General features: G+C 38.5%; 2 protein-coding genes across 7 annotated transcripts in view; one reads left to right on the plus strand and one right to left on the minus strand.

The window, feature by feature from the left end:
• Positions 1-14,556, plus strand: part of EFL1 (elongation factor like GTPase 1) — a 135,246-nt gene that overhangs the window by 105,896 nt on the left and 14,794 nt on the right. For all 6 annotated transcript variants that reach the window (XM_060097486.1, XM_060097484.1, XM_060097483.1 and 3 more), the window contains 2 exons: positions 1,134-1,281; positions 7,359-8,341. In XM_060097486.1, coding sequence (XP_059953469.1) covers positions 1,134-1,281; positions 7,359-8,341 — 1,131 coding nt within the window. The remainder of the gene's footprint in view (positions 1-1,133; positions 1,282-7,358; positions 8,342-14,556) is intronic.
• On the minus strand, positions 8,823-9,162 carry LOC132487618 (small ribosomal subunit protein eS27). The gene has a single exon (XM_060095354.1). It carries the CDS (start codon positions 9,133-9,135, stop codon positions 8,881-8,883), a length of 255 nt encoding a protein of 84 aa, XP_059951337.1. The 5' UTR covers positions 9,136-9,162; the 3' UTR covers positions 8,823-8,880.

Raw genomic sequence — 14,556 nt, forward strand, 5'->3', positions numbered from 1 at the left:
GGGTAGTCAACTTGGGTAGAATATATTGAAAAACCACTGATTGCAGAAAGCTCCTGTGGTTTGGTTTGTTTGGCATGTTGAAAACCAAGCATTGAGGAATTAACTGAGTCCTTCCTTCAGACGTAGAAGTGAAACAAGACTGCATAAAAATGCCTTCAAAGCCAAGGTCTCTGCTAAAGTAGTAACAAGAGAATACCTGTGACCTGCCTTGAGTGAATAGTGGCCACCACGCATATGAAAGGTGTGAAAAAGCAGCGGAACTCAAGATGTGGCTCCAAATCCCTACCTGTACCCCAGGAACTGTAGGGAACAAGCAATTAGATACTGAAAGCACCAGCAGAGTGGCATGCAGAAGGTACCCATAGCTCACGGGATAAAGTGGCTGCTTAGTGTATCCCACCTCTCACCCAAAGGGCAGCTTTATTCTAAAATCCACAGTTGTGTCAAGCAGTTTCATAAATAATAATAATTTTTTTTTTTTTGAGGTACGCGGGCCTCTCACTGTTGTGGCCTCTCCCGTTGCGGAGCACAGGCTCCGGACGCGCAGGCTCAGCGGCCATGGCTCACGGGCCCAGCCGCTCCGCGACATGTGGGATCTTCCCAGACCGGGGCACGAACCCGTGTCCCCTGGGTTGGCAGGCGGACTCTCAACCACTGCACCACCAGGGAAGCCCAATAATTATTTCAAATACGAGCTTCTGGTACAGTTTCTTGAATTGAGTATCATATTGAATGCTTCCTTTGCTTATTTGTTGCTTTTATAGTTTTATAGGTACTGTTTGGGAAGAGTTCTGTTACATTTCTAGGTATATATACATGTGTAATACATTTAGGTGGATTTACAAGTATAACGATGGTAGTTTATATTTGCTGAGTGTTTGAAGAAGTGGCATAGATCAGATTTGGGAGTCTCTGATATGTTTGTGACACGTGTCTCATGTGAGCTATCTGTACAGGTAAATAACTAGAGGGTGGTTTTCTTCACATTGCTGTATTATTTGGAAGCACAATAAACCATTATTTTAAGAGTTTATTTCATTATACTTTTCCCTTCAGTTTTCTCACAGATGTTATCTTTAGATTATATTAGTCCTTATCTTGTATTTAATCAGTATTTCATTTTGTTAACCTAGATGAAATGCCTCAGCTCGTCAGAGGAATGAAACTGTTAAACCAAGCTGATCCCTGTGTCCAGATTTTAATTCAGGAAACGGGAGAGCACGTTTTAGTCACAGCGGGGGAAGTCCACCTTCAGCGATGCCTGGATGACTTAAAAGAAAGGTTAGGTGATAACAGAGATGAAGAAATGATAGCCCCCAAATCGGTGGGATGCTTTAGCGTTTCCTAAACCCATTGAACTTACACTGTGGTTTGTCTTTGGAGAAAAATTAAGTGCCCTCAACTTAAACATGAACTGTTGTTGTGTTACTGGATCATAGATTTAATTTTTAATAACTGACAAATAGTATTCACTGCTATACTTGGATGATTTTGCATTTTTAGTTTGGGTCATAAAGTATTTTCATATATATGTATTTTACTTTAAGCATATACACACACAGCATATCAGGGCAACAAAACAAAATCGTATTTTGTAAACATAGGCTGCAATTAGGATAGACTTCCTTTCCTTATTGATGTGGTCTCTACAGTGTAAACCTTTGGTAAATCTTTATATTTCTCTATCATGGTGATACATAAGTGTCATAAAATAGGCATCCCAAATAACTTTTTGTATATTACGTTTTTCCTCTTTATTCCAAAGGTAATATATGTTTATTGTAGCAATTAGGGAAATACAGAAGAATAAAAAGAGTCATTCAGTTACCATACAGAGATAACTATGACCATTACATTTGGGTCCATAAATCCCTAGTCTGTTCTATGTGTATTCAAATACCTACAGATATCTATACATAGCTCTGATTATTTGGTTAAGATAAACTTCTGGAAGTATAATTGCTGATTCAAAAGGTGGCATATTATATTGCTGGCATATTTTTTAAGCTTATGATCCATATTATCCCTAAGAAAGGCTGTTCCAGTTTACACTGAAACTAACAAGATGTATTTGAAAGTCTCTTTTCCCAAACTTTTGCCAGCCCTGTATATCATAATTTTTAAAAATTTCACCAACCTGAAGACGAATAAAAGGTGTTCATTGTTAATATACACTTTCTGTACTTAGTAATGATACTGAAACTTTTTTTTAATTAATTAATTTATTTTTGGCTGTGTTGGGTCTTTGTTGCCGCGCGCAGGCTTTCTCTAGTTGCGGCGAGCGGGGGCTACTCTTCGTTGCGGTGCACAGGCTTCTCATTGCGGTGGCTTCTCTTCTTGTGGAGCACGGGCTCTAGGTGCGTGGACTTCAGTAGTTGCGGCACACAGGCTCATTAGTTGTGGCTCACGGGCTCTAGAGCACAGGCTCAGTAGTTGGGGCGCACGGGCTTAGTTGCTCCGCGGCATGTGGTATCTTCCCGGACCAGGGCTCAAACCCGTGTCCCCTGCATTGGCAGGCGGATTCTTAACCACTGCACCATCAGGGAAGTCCCTGAAACATGTTTTAATATGTTTATTGGCCATTTGTTTTTCTTTGATGAATCACCCTGTAATGGCCTTCCTTCCTTTTATTTTTCAATTTTCTGGGACTTTAATAACCATAATAATAATTATAGCTAAAGTAATAATTATAAATAATCAACATGATTACATACTAAATACTACATGTTAGTCCCTGTGTTGAACTCTGTGTGTCTCATTTAATCCTTAAAACAACCTAGTAAAATTGGCGGTGGCGGTAGTAGTAGTAGTAGTAGTAATAGTTGTTGTTGTAGTGCAGTACTACTCTACTACTACTACTACTAATACAGTAGAGTAAGAGGAGCTGCTCCTGCAGCACCGTCCATTTGGGTTTCTTTAAATGTTTTTATAGCCATAATTAGTACAAAATTGGAAGGTAGGTTTTTCCATCTCTTTCATGTTGTCACCATTTTCTTAGAATTTCTGAAGGTATAATTATAATATTGATTAGAGAATAATCCTAATTGGATAAATCATAAGGCATAATGTATTTTAAAATAGTAACTTAATTCTCAGAGGGTTTTTTCTTTTTTTTTTTTTTTTTTATTAGTTTCTGCTTTATAACAGAGTGAATCAGTCATACATATACATCTGTTCCCACATCCCTTCCCTCATGCATCTCCCTCCCTCCCACTGGTTTTTTTCTTAATAGTATTGAAATGTTAAGTTATTTTTTGGAGTTTTTGAATTAACTTATTTTCTCTCTTTTCACACTCTTTGCTACCAAATTAAAACCCAATGTTAAATAACCTTACATTTCTCAGGCCATTAACTCCTCTTTAAAAAATAATGCTTTATGGTACTTAGAATTATATTTCAAGTAAAATTCCCCCTTTAAATCTAAAACTGATTTTAGTTGAATTACTTATTTGTGGTTGAAATTTTTTAAAGTGACAGCGTCAAATGGTGGCAAAGATGTAGGACTTCACCTACACAACTAGTGGGAGTGGGAGTTGGTGCAACTACTTTGGTATGTAGTTTGGGCATTATCTACTAAGGTAGGAGATAGTTATTTCCTACGGCTTGGCAAATCTATTCCCATTTCTATTCTATATATACTTAACACAAAGCTGGACAAATGTGCATCAATAATATTCATAGCAACAAAAATTTTAATAGCCAAAAACTGGAAAAACCTCAAAATAAAATGCATAAACAAATGAATTACAGTAAATCCATACCATGGAATTTTATAGAATAATCTCAGTGAACAAGCTAACTACGCAAACATGGATGAATTTCACAACATAATATTGAGCAAAAGAAGACAATTGAAGAAAAACATGTTTGATTCTATTCATATAAAGTCCAAAAAGCAGGCCAAACTGAACGATGTACAGTATGGGGGTTTTATGTTTAGGTGATAAAAAAATAATTTAAAATGGATTACAATGAAAATCAAGATAGCAGTTACCTTCATGGGGTTGGGAGAATGCATAACGGGGCCTTCTGAGGGCTAGTAATGTTCTGTTTCTTAACTTGAGTAGTGGTTTATTTACATGGTGTTCATGTTGTGATAAGTCATAGATCCAGTAGAGTTTTGTTTTGTGTACTGTTCTATATGACTGTTAAATTTTACAATTATATACTTAGAAAAAGAACATATATATAATGCTAGAGGGTTTTTTTTACCTCTCATAGGACAGAGCCTATGCCTTCTAATATATAAGCTTTTTTGACTTTGATACACGTGCAGGAATGCGTTATGTACATGTGTGGGAGACAAGGAGGCTCCTGTGATCTCTAGGCCAGAGAAACTGTCAGAGCTCTTATCCTACACCTCTCAAGGTAGTCATGATCAGATATGGCAGGAAGCCACAGGAAATTGCTGATGTAGTCGGAGTCCACTGCACTTCTTTTGAAGTAATCACAGGCTCTGCACTGCCAAGATTTAAAGAAACTTTAGCCCTGAGGCACTTTGTAGGTGTGAAAACCAAATGCACAAGTCCCCTTCCATGGTGTGGAGTGATTTTAATTAATCTTATAAGTGACGACTATGGAAGAATTCTTGGGAACCTTAGAAACTGGAAGGACTAATATGACTTTTAGTAGCCCTTTTGACCCTATGGTAAATAGGACCTTATGGTAAGTAGGAGGAAAATAAGACAGTGTCATAGTACTCAACTCTCATAGTTTCAAAGCTGTGCAGTTGGTTTTCTTGAATGTTCTAAGTATGTTGGACATACTTTCTCTAAATAAAGATAACTAAAAAAATATTTTCCTGTTTCTAAGATTTCTAAGTGCTTTTCTTTTATAAAAACCAGGATTGGGTATTAAATTTTATTGAATGCCAATTTAGCATTTTTAAAGATAGTTACATAGATTACTTTATTAGACACTTTTTTTTTTTCTTTCGGTACGCGGGCCTCTCACTGTTGTGGCCTCTCCCGCCGCGGAGCACAGGCTCCGGACGCGCAGGCTCAGAGGCCATGGCTCACGGGCCCAACCGCTCCGCGGCATGTGGGATCCTCCCGGACTGGGGCATGAACCCACGTCCCCTGCATCGGCAGGCGGACTCTCAACCACTGCACCACCAGGAAGCCCTATTAGACACTTTCAATGTGATATTTTAACAGATGTCTTAATACAAATCAAGTTTTAGAACCTACAATAAAAACTACTTAGTGTTGCAGTGAATTATTCCTTTAATATGCTGTTTAATTGGATTTTTCATTATAGCATAATGGCTAAGAGGGTGGATTCTGAGGTCAGACCTCGATTTGAAACCCAGCTTACTAGCTCTGTGACTTTGGAGAAGTTATTTGACCTTTCTTATTTGATTTTCTCCTCTACAAAATGAGGATAATAATATACCTACTAAAGAAATCACATGTAAACCACTTAACACAGTGCCTCATACATAATAAGTGATTAGTAAAAAAAACCCAAAACACACACATATATATCCATTTTTGTCATTGTTATTTTATCTTAGATTTTATATCTCAGTTCTTGGGTAAGACTGAGCTACAGTTTTGTGTATGTCTGCTGTCTTTGTCAGGTTCAAGTATCAGAGTAATTTTAAATGAATACAGTGTCAGGTAGACATCCATCTTGTGTATTCTGCAACAATGTATATAGCATTGGAATAAACTAATCCTTGAAAGTAAACAAACTCACTGGCAAAACCAAAACCTTTCTTGGAAGTGACTTTTATTTTTAGAAAATTTTAATTTTCTTCCATACATTATGATCTATTCAGGTTCTGTATTCTCAAATCAGTTTTGGTAACATTTTTAGAAAACCGTCCATTCATTGAGTTTTCAATTTTATCACAAAGTATGAAATCAGATAAACCAAATTCCTGCCCTAAACTCACAAAATATAGAAAGCAAAAACAAGTCTAGAATCAAAAGTAAGCATTTCAAAACCTTTTACTTTTAGTATTTAATTTCCTTACTGAATAACATTTCCCAGGGAAAAAGCATTGTTCCAAAATCCAAAAATTTCTTATATATGTATACATACACACTCATTTATGTATGTGTGCATACATATATATGTACATTTATACATATGTCCATCCACCTTGCCAATAGTAGACCAGACCAAACCTTTAGTATTACCTGGGAATGAGGTAAACAGAAAATAAGAGAAAAAGAAAGATTGCATGGTTTCATTGTCATCAGAATCAGACCATACCAGTTTCCAGAATCTGCCCTCTGTGAACTTGTAACTCATCTGGAAGAAAGTGCAGCATGAAACTAATAAGCTTGACACATTGTGAGAAAGGGGGCTTTCTGACTTGGTGCCAGACTGAGGTTCAAGACCTATGAGGTTCAAGACCTATGCGGTCTAGTAGAGTAGCCACTAACCACATATGGCTATTTTAAATTAAATTAAGATTAAATAAGATTAAAAATTCAGTCCCTCAGTCATATTAGCCGCATTTCAAATGTTCAGTAGCTACGTGTGGCTATTTAAATGTAATTAAAATTAAATGGGGGCTTCCCTGATGGCACAGTGGTTGAGAGTCTGCCTGCTGATGCAGGGGACACGGGTTCGTGCCCCGGTCCGGGAGGATCCCACATGCCGCGGAGCAGCTGGGCCCGTGGGCCATGGCCACTGAGCCTGCATGTACAGAGCCTGTGCTTCACAACGGGAGAGGCCACGGTGGTGAGAGGCCTGTGTACCGCAAAAAAAAAAAAAAAATGAAATGAAATAAAAACTTTGTTTCCCCAGTTGTACTAGCCACATATCTCTGTAATCATAGTACAGATATAGAACATTTCCATTATTTCAGAAAGATCTTTTGGAGAGTGCTACTCTAGACAAACTCCTAGGTCTTGCCAGCCTCACCATGAGCCACATCAAAGCCAAATCCACTGTCAGGATTTGACTGGATATCCTGAAGTTCTGTGATTTTTTTTTTTTTTGTCTCTTTAGAGTTACAATCATTGAGCTGTTCTTCTCCAGATTCTTAAAGTGGCAGATATTATTTTAAAGAATTCATGTAAAATCTTATTAAAACATTTATTCTCCACTCAGAACATTCTTATCTAAATACCTGGTTTATTTATTTTGAGAATGAACAAAGCAGTGAGATTCTAGTATATGCAAAGAACTCCCTGAAGGTCTGTTCCCATTAGAGGTGGTCTTTTGAATCTGAAATGAAAGTGGTTTTTGAATTCTGATATAATGTAAATTACCAATATTTCCTAGTAAAATAATTTTTATATTTCTATGTTTTTGCAGAATATTCATTATGTAATATTTCTACATGGGCATTTTGATGCCATTTTGTTTATAACCTTGTGTTATTTCTCTTGACTCTGTAGGTTTGCAAAGATTCAAATCAGTGTATCTGAACCCATTATTCCATTCAGAGAAACAATCACAAAACCCCCCAAAGTTGACATGGTCAATGAAGAAATAGGCAAACAACAAAAAGTTGCAGTCATACACCAAACAAAAGAAGATCAAAACAGAATCCCTGAAGGAATCCAAGTTTACTCTGGTGGGCTAATCACCATGACAACCCCCAATAAACTTGCCACACTCAGTGTTCGAGCCATGCCCCTTCCAGAAGAAGTCACTCAGATTCTGGAAGAAAATAGTGATTTGATTCGTTCTATGGAGCAATTGATATCCTCTTTGAATGAGGGTAAAAACACTCAGATGATTCACCAGAAGACCCAAGAGAAAATTTGGGAATTCAAAGGAAAACTAGAGCAACATCTAACAGGGAGAAAATGGAGGAACACTGTTGACCAAATCTGGTCATTTGGCCCAAGAAAATGTGGGCCCAACATATTAGTAAATAAAAGTAAAGATTTTCAGAATTCAGTGTGGACAGGCCCAGATGGCAAAGCTTCAAAAGAAGCCAGTAGATATCGAGATTTGGGCAATAGCATCGTGAGTGGCTTCCAGCTAGCAACCCTCTCTGGCCCCATGTGTGAGGAGCCTCTCATGGGTGTCTGTTTTGTTCTGGAAAAATGGGACCTAAGTAAATTTGAAGACCAAACAGTAAGTGATAAACAGAATCAAGAACAAAGTGATCTGGTAAAAGAGGGACAGGGGGAAGGTGAAACCTGTTCTGGTAGAGATGAACACCAAGACCTACAAGGTGGCTGCTCTGAGCCCTTTGAGAAGAGGGCTTCCCAGAAAGGAGAGTCTTCACTCACCGACTGCTATGGACCCTTCTCAGGACAGCTCATTGCCACCATGAAGGAAGCCTGTCGCTATGCACTGCAAGTGAAACCTCAGCGTCTGATGGCAGCAATGTACACGTGTGACATCATGGCCACCAGTGATGTTCTCGGTAAGGCAAGAAAGGTAAAGACTGAGAAATACCATGAATAACAGTGGAAGTCTCCCAGATCAGAAAGCTTAAACTCATTTAATATTTTTTTTTTTTTGCAGAAGCTACATTATCATCTGATTTTCAGGAACTAAGATCTTAGAAAGCCAGAGGCCTTAAATATTAAAATCTTGGGGGCAAGGGAGTGGAAGTTTTGCCAACTTAGGATATTTTGTTTTTTTAAAATAGAAAGACTTTTCTGCAACAGAAGGTCTGGTAAATGAGGTTTAAGCTTCTCATATATTTTACCATCCAAACCCGTGCAGTAGTTTTTCACAAGGGAATAACCATATCAGTCTGGGTAACCAAAGTTGTGACAATGATCAGAGAATAAGGTGACATTCTCGTACTCCTAACACAAAGCACTTCTGTGAATTCTGGGTGTCTTCTGAATAAGAAAATTATTTGGGACTTTATCCACTGCTAACTTTTTTTTTTTTTTTTTAATCCAAAATGTGTTTATTGGGATGGTTTCCCATTCATCTTGATTCCAGGGGCTTTTAGTGCTGCTTCCGTCTGAAAGAGCACCCTTCTGTAAGCCTTGCTTTTCCTCCTGTAGGCTGGCAGAGGACGGTAGAGCAGCCAACACACAAAACTACTGTTTGTGCATGGCTAAAGACGGTGGTGATTTTATAGCATCCTGGGCATTTCACATCCATGAAATAGGAATTGGGGCTCTGCACCAGGCGCTTCTTCTTGTGTTTCCTCTTCTCCTCTTCTGGAGAGGGATGAAGGAGATCCTTTGCGAGAGGCATGTTCTCGTGGGGAGGTCGTCACCGTCGGAAAGGGACTGCTAACTATTATATCAGATCCTACTGCTGATTTTTCTCTCTTTGGGAGAAGAACCTTTAAGATCTCAGGAGACATTGAACCCTGGCACTTGGTAGCTATTTTGACTTTTGACAGATTTTACTTCAGTGAGACTTATTTTCTTCACCTCTGAAACAGAAGGTAATAATTCATTGGAGGTTGTGAAGAGTAGCATGAGAACACAAATATGGGACCTAGAACCATGCCTGGCACACGGTATTCTCTTTACCCTCTTGAGATCATGGAACTGCTTCAGCGGTGAGGAGGGTAGAAGGGGGAATTGAGCACTGGATGAGCGAGTGGACCAAATTGTTGTGTTTTCTCGAGCTCTGAGGTCCTTTGAGTCAATACGTGGTTCCTTTACATTCTTTTTGGTAAGGTTCTTTTGCCGATTAATTCCTAAAAGCATAAATCTAAATTGTTGGGGGTTTTCTTCCCCAAAAAGAAATTTAGCCTTGCATCACAGTAAGGTTCCTGTGAGAGGAACTGAGCACCCAGAGCAGCATTTCAAACACAGTTGAGTTAAACACAGGTACATAGATTTGGTTACTCTGGGATGGCTTAAAGCCAGTATGTGCTGTGAGTCAGATTTGCAGATACGGCCTGGAATATGTGGTGTTTCTCAACCTTACTTGAATATAGCATCCTATTAACATCTCACGGAATCCGTAGCTTAGTTCGAGGAACACCGATCTAGACCATTCCCAGGTGTTCTTCACATTTCCATTGAGAACCTTCTTAATTTGAGAAGGCAGAGGTAGAATTAGAATCAAGCAGTCTTAATTCCTTCAAAAAAAGACCTCAGAGGTCTTCTCCAGTCTCTCCTATGCTGACAGATGCTTATACCACCTCTGCTTGAATACTTCTGTTGATGGGCAGCTCACAGCCAGTTCCGGGATTAAACTGTATTTCTCATATTGAGCAAAAAAGTCTTGTCTCCTGCTGGTTTCTCACCATTCATACCACCATTCATCCCTCTTACATGCAGTAGCACTTCATATATTTGAGGGGAGCATTCGTTTTCTAGTTTTATATCTAGGGGAAAACGCTCCACATCCTTCACCTGGTTTTCAGGATATGATTTTTTTTAATCCTTCCATTGTTCCAGTTGCTGTCCTTTGGACATACTTCCTTCGGTCAGCCTCCCTCTTAAATAAAGCAGCCATAAACAGCACCCCAGATACCATCTCACCCGTACAGACACAGACACACTGCAACCTCCCACATGCGGTACAGCGTTCTTCTTTTAATGCAGTTCAGCAGTTGCATCTTGTCATTCACTTGTGAGAAGTTAGGATCAAACTCATTTTTTTTTTAATGAGTTTGTCTTTCTATTTTGTTCCCCCAAAAGCTGGATTTAAATTTTAGTGACTGAAATTATGTAGAACTCCTATATTTACATACGAGTAAACTGGGTCTATACAATTAATTTCTTCCCTTAGGTTGTGTGTGTGTGTGTGTGTGTGTGTGTGTGTGTGTGTGTGTAAAATACATAATAAACATTACAACAATAGTGAAGGAAGTTTGGGGTTTTTTTAATGCCAAGAAAAAGAAGTCTCAACACCATAATCTTTTTTTTTTTAAATTTATTTATTTTTGGCTGCGTTGGGTCTTCATTGCTGTGCGCGGGCTTTCTCTAGTTGCGGCGAGCAGGGGCTACTCTTCATTGCCGTGTGCCGGCTTCTCATTGCGGTTGTAGAGCACAGGCTCTAGGCACGTGGGCTTCAGTAGTTGTGGCACGTGGGCTCAGTAGTTGTGGCACATGGGCTTATTTAGTTGCTCCGTGGCATGTGGGATCTTCCTGGACCAGGGCTCAAACCCATGTCCCCTGCATTGGCAGGCGGATTCTTAACCGCTGCGCCACCAGGGAAGTCCCTCAACACCATAATCTTCACACATTGATTCATTAAAAAAATTTTTTTCATGGGTCCTTTTCTTGTCTGGTGAGAAGTGAAACTCAATAAGTAGTGAATTGAATGTTGTGATGAAGTTGAGGTCCTTTGTATATATTGCATTCCCCTGATTATCAACTTACCAACCATCTTATAAGAAGAAATAAGCTTAGGTTGATAGCATTTTGTGTTAGAAAGTCCGTGTCATCTCCAAAGGTTTACCTCATGCTTCTATAAATATATACAAATCTTTATAATGTTTTCTTAAAATTCTGTAGGAAATTAGTGTATGGCTTTCTAGTCTGTAGTTTATGGAAACCAGTGCTTTTATCCTTTAAAAAGTTCATTTATCATTTGCCTTTTACCTGTAGTTTGGCAGCTACCCTGCTATCCACAAGTTCTCAAAAGGGCAAATTTCTCTAGGGCCATGAGATAGAATTCTGGTCTTGGAGACTTGAACTCGTTTAAGAAGGCCAGGTACTTGCTTATCAACTGCTCAGCTATCTTGAACTTCAGCATTCTATCATGTTTGTTCTACTTGCTGTAGTTTCTTCCTCATTCTCCTTACTGAAGAGAATGGAGGTAACGTAGGTGTTGAGAACCAACCCTGGCCTTCTTGCTGTCCTGTATTAATGTTACACTGGCCTCTCCAAGTTGTAGCTGTGACCCTTTTTGTTGTCTTTAACTCTGTTACTTGGTAGGCTCGCCTTACTCTAGTTTTCAACATCCAGGACATAACTATGATCCTCCCTTAGTTGTTTGCTATCTTCTTCTTCTTCTATCTGCTGTGCCTGTCCTCTTAAAATAGGAGTCAGAAGGCACAACAGAGTGCCTTCCATGACCCAACAGATTTTGGAGCTATTTATTTTGAGTGGGGAGGATCTCTCCTCCTTTTTTCTCATTGGGATCATTCATGATTGATATTTTCAGACTCTTGTTACTCCCCAAAGGAATTTTATCTTAGGGTTTGTTATCCTAAAGCCTGTTTGTTTTTTTGTTTTTCTTTTCCTTTATGTGTTTGAAATGAGCCTTCCCAAAGTCTAGGTTCCATGCAGATCTATCTATGCCTGTCTTTCCCTCCCTTATTCCCAGCATAATAGGAACACATATTTCCTCCCCAAATGGCCATCTCTCCTTACATAATCCATTTAGAGCAGCATTTGTCCTTTCTGATAAGACAGCTTTTCAGCACAACACATGAAGCTAGGTTGGCATTTATTGGAAATTCCCAGCAGACTGTTGAATCACCTTTGTTGAGTCAGTCCTCTGTGTCCATTTTTCCATCTGTGTTAGGAAGTCACCACTAGGACCCTGCATGTGACTAGGCAGTCCCTTGAATATCACTTGTCATCCTGCACTTTGATCTTCATCCTGGCACTTGTCACCTGGCCAGCTGAGTCAGTTCTGGCACTTTCTAGGAATAGATGCTTATCTTAGCCTTCAGGGTTATATGCCCTCTTCTCCCTTAGGAGCAGAATATGTCTTTGCCTTGCCTTATCCAGGTACAAATCTCAACCTTGTATATGTGGATTGGTTAGTACAGTTGACCCTTGAACAACACGGGGCTTAGGGGTGCTGAGTGACCACACAGTTGAAAATCCGTTTATTACTTTACAGTTGGCCCTCCCTATACATGGCTCCACATCGGTAGATTCAGCTGCGAATTTTGTAGTACTATAGTATGTACTTAGAAAAATCCACTTATAAGTGGACCCACACCGTTCAGACCTGTGTTGTTCAAGGGTCCACTGTACACAGTCTGTACCAGTGTCGCTGGTCAGCCTTCTTAATACATTTCTCAGAGATCAACTGGCTACCACACCCACTGCCTTACAAAGAAGCTGTGTTTAGATTTGATCTGGAATTTTTTTTTATTCCTGAATTGGTTTGAGGCCTTCTTGCTTAGACTAGAGAATCTCCTCCTAAGCCTGTTTTCTCTTGTTTTGAGGGATTCTTTGGTAATGATGACCAGTTTTTAGTATCCAAGGTCTATCAGGATACTCAACTCTTCACTTGTGTTTTCCTTTTTCTTTCTAAATCACCACCTTCACCTGGAAAAAGAAATGAGGAGACCTCTATGTTCCTGAGGCTTTTTGCTTTCTCCCTGGATATTCAGAGATCTTCCAGGAAAACTTCAGACTGCTGCTGGTTCCTTTAATTCTCCAGGAATTGGCACAAGACAAATAAAAGGACAAGTCAGGTCTTTTTTATTTAGTAAGATGAGTTAGTCTCTTTTTAAAACTCTTTTCTACACAGATTTTTAAAATAAGCAATCCTTTTATAAATGTATAGAATTGCTTATGGTCAAAATGGGAAATTTTGCAGAAAAAATAATCATCTTAAAATTGTTTTGTCTGGGGAAATAATCCCAAGAAAATGACCTCCTTTACTTGTAAAACCTGCTTTCCTAACTGTGGTTTTATTTTCATTTTTTACCCATGAAAATTGCCTTTTATGAGCTTGAACGGACATAAGAATTGGTTTGTGTTTTTAATTGATCATCATGTGACTAGTAAATTGTCTCTTTTCATATTTCTAATAACCTGTTAACGTCTTTCATTCTTGCTCTCCATTGTTTTTACCTTTGGCAATAACTTCACGTACAAAATATAACTTTTTCTGTTAGTGTTAGTTTTACTCACATCTACAATTATTATAGTTCTTCTATTTTATTTGTAGGGATAAATGCTTATATTGTTAAAACATATGTGTTTTAATGTATCAGAAACATTCTTAGTAAGTATTACTGTTTACTTTTAAAAACCTATTCTTATTTCATACTTGGAGTTCTTTTTATATTTCACCAGCATTTCATAATTCAACAAAAATTTATTGAGCTATATATGCCAGCACTATGTTAAGCATGGTTCCTGCTTTGAGAAATAAGTTAAGGTGACAAAGCTTAATTATGTAAAACAATTAGTAAAATACAATTGAATTTAGTGAATAAATATGGGTTTTTAGTGAAATTTTATGAGAAATTTGGATCAGCAAAATTCAAAACAGGGTAAATCTTTTGAAAGTGATTGTACTTTGAAATGGGCTTTGATGATGGATGGAATAATTTTGAGTTCATCAACTAGGTATTAAATTGGCTTTCTTTATACCACAGCACTAAAGACCTCTGTTGAACTTAAAGTAAACTCCTTTCCAGTTGGTTTTATAGACACTGCTGTGCAGCATTACCTTTCTAATCCTGGACACTGGCTGGTTGAACCCAACAGTAAAACCTTGCATTTACCCATACTGTGTCTTATTAAATTTGGGTCCTTACCTAGTTATCCTGATTCTGTCAAAGAATTTATTACCTTTGCCAGCTTCATGTCAACTTTGGATTTGATCACCGTGCCTTCTGAATTTTTAAGTGGCTGATTATCATAGTAAGGGCACAGAGCTGTGAACAGAGCACTGACAGTTCACTGAGGACATCCTTCCAGGGTGGGAGTGACTTGTTAACATCCATTTCTATCTAAT

Source organism: Mesoplodon densirostris, chromosome 4 (assembly GCF_025265405.1).
Source record: "Mesoplodon densirostris isolate mMesDen1 chromosome 4, mMesDen1 primary haplotype, whole genome shotgun sequence".
In the NCBI taxonomy this organism is placed as follows: domain Eukaryota; kingdom Metazoa; phylum Chordata; class Mammalia; order Artiodactyla; family Ziphiidae; genus Mesoplodon; species Mesoplodon densirostris.

Coding starts and splice junctions, on each gene's coding strand:
- LOC132487618 (XM_060095354.1), bottom strand. CDS start 9,135: ATGCCTCTCGCAAAGGATCTCCTTCATCCCTCTCCAGAAGAGGAGAAG.